This window comes from Propithecus coquereli, unplaced genomic scaffold (assembly GCF_000956105.1).
Source record: "Propithecus coquereli isolate 6110/MARCELLA unplaced genomic scaffold, Pcoq_1.0 Scaffold66, whole genome shotgun sequence".
Classification (NCBI taxonomy): Eukaryota; Metazoa; Chordata; class Mammalia; order Primates; family Indriidae; genus Propithecus; species Propithecus coquereli.
This window is the reverse complement of record NW_012152618.1, coordinates 4,069,057-4,071,654: the sequence shown is the minus strand read 5'-3', so window position 1 is coordinate 4,071,654 and position 2,598 is coordinate 4,069,057. Positions and strand designations below refer to the sequence as shown.

General features: G+C 38.5%; 1 protein-coding gene across 1 annotated transcript in view; it reads right to left on the bottom strand.

Moving 5' to 3' along the window:
• Positions 1–2,598, bottom strand: part of RBM34 (RNA binding motif protein 34) — a 21,079-nt gene that overhangs the window by 4,983 nt on the left and 13,498 nt on the right. The window contains exons 6-7 of the mRNA XM_012660295.1: positions 250–333; positions 40–103 (exon numbers count right to left, since the gene is read on the bottom strand). Coding sequence (XP_012515749.1) covers positions 40–103; positions 250–333 — 148 coding nt within the window. The remainder of the gene's footprint in view (positions 1–39; positions 104–249; positions 334–2,598) is intronic.

The following is a 2,598-nucleotide window of genomic DNA, read 5'->3' as shown; positions in this document are numbered from 1 at the left end:
CTCTAGTTAGGTTCTTTAAACAAATCAAGTACTACTTACAGATGAAGTCTCAGATGCAAGATCAACCCTAATACGAAATCCATCTGCAATTTGAGTCCCATTTCTACATTATAAATATGAAGAGAAATGGTTGTTAAAAATGAGCCATAAATTATTTATATGTTCTAAAATGAAACCAAAGAATAAAAAAAAGTACCCCCCCACATTTATATGACAATAATTCTGTTTAAACCTCAGAGATAAAATTACCTTTTCAATGCTTTTGTAGCAGCACTCTTGTCCTTAAACACAACATAGGCATTAATATTTTTCTGATCAGGATGAATTTTACGCCTACATACAAAAAAAAAAAAAAAACCACAATGTAAAATTTGTCAACATCTAAGCCACTGAAATAAATCCAGCTTGTTTTCTACTCTCAGTCAACACATGTGACAAGAACTGCTGGATAGACATCTCATCTCTTTCAACAAATATTTAGTAATAACCCAAAAAATAACATACAACTTACAAATGGCAGAGACGTAAGCCACACCTTCTTAGGTGTGTGTCATCACCATAAGAAAACGGGGGACTGCCCACAAGACACTAAGGTGCACAAATCCTTGAGAACAATACAAGGACTAGAAACTACTATCTCAGCTGCAGCTCCATATCTGACACACACAAATAGATGTGAAAGACAATTTCAGTTTTCCTTTTTACTATAAAATTAAACACCCATATAGAAAGTACCCAATTGTATACAGCTCCATGAATTAACAACAGCTCAATACCACTGCAGCCATCACCCACCCAGAAGCTTCTCTCCATGGCCCCTCCCAGATATAGCCCCTCCCTCCCCTACATCCAAAGGTAACCACTATCCCCACTTTTACAGGAACCACTCCCCTGCATATCTATGTGGTTTTACCATCCAAGTGTCTACTCCTGGACACCATATTTTGGTCTTGTCCCTTCTTTGACTTGATATGCCTTTTGAGTCTTATTTAATTTATAGGATTCTCCCCTTATCTCTTTATCTTACTGTTTGATCTGAAGAATTTCTGACAGCCTGGATTTTGCTGACTGCCAGCTCATAATGCAGTTCAATATGTACCTCTGTCCTCTATCCTTCTTGTAAGAGCTAGATCCCAAGGTTTGATTAGACTCAGATTTGACCAGGACCTACCTTTGCCAGGACCATAGGTTAAGTGTTATGTTCTTTCAAGCGAAGGCATGTTATGACTGGTTTTCACTATTTTTCAAAATGACTGACTGCAGCTGGTGCTACTTAATGCCTAAACCCATTAATTCACTAGGTTTGCAAAATGGTGATATAATTTAGATGTGATAAGTCAGCAAAAGGGATCTAGTAATGACCATAATCATTCCCTGAAGACATCAATTTATTATTTTGAAGTAACAAAAATGCTACTACACAAATGAGTATCTTACAAAATTTACAAAAATGCTACCACACAAATAACAGCTATTGGAAAATAGTGCCCAGCATGGCTCATGGCATTCTATAATAATGTACTATACTATTTAATAGTTTTAGACTGATAGGGCCAGCTGTGATTTACTGAATGTCTGATATATACCAAGCACTGAGCTAGACACTTTATGTATCACATTTAATTTCACATCTCCGACACAGGTGTTATTTTTCTGATTTTACAAATAAGGAAGCTGAGGCTCAAAAAGATACGTAACCACAATTGCAAAGTGACCAGCCTAGGACTGAAGCCAAGTCTAGCTGACTCCTGAGCCCTACTCCTTCCATACAACACGCAGCTGCAGACAACGTCCAAATCCAACACATCATGGTGCCTCCCTAGGAACACACGACTGGAAAGTGACTGTTAAAAATCTTAGTAATTGCATTGTACTCTCTCTGGAGAACGATCTCCTTGGCACAGGGAATAAAAAGGACAAGAATGCAACTCTGCTCAAACAACTCCCAATTAAGAATGTCAATATGAAGTCAAAAGATGTCCAAAGGAACAGCTGTAATGTAAACCTTTGATAGAACAGGATTCCCAGAAATATTTCTAAAGTATGCTATATTTTATCTAATATAAAGACATCTCTGCTTGTAAAATCCATCATTTCATGTACCACTAAGGAAGAAACACCCAAGATAGTGAGACTAGTAAGAAACTCTGCATAAAGCTGAAGGTAAATGAGAAACCTTCCACATGGGAAGGGGGAACAAGGAAATATGTAAGTCTCATTCTTAACATTGGATGGAAAAAAAAATCCTGAGAATTTGAACCACAAGCCACACCACCAGTCCCAAAACCCTTAAACAGAAAACTTAAAAGCGGTCACAAGCTGGCAGTACCCCTAGGTGACTGGCAGAAACAAACATGAATTCTTTGGAAAAATTTGAGCATCCGACAGCAAGTATGAAGCATCCCTTATTTTTAGGAGCACTTTGATCCAACAGCAACTATAAGGTACCCCTTAGAACTTATGAAATATGGACCAAGCACAGTGGCACATGTAGTCCCAGCTACTCGGAAGCCTGAGGCAGGAGGATTCCTTGAGCCCAGGAGTTTGAGGTTGCAGTGAGCTATGATGATGCCGCTGCACTGTAGCCCACGCAATAGA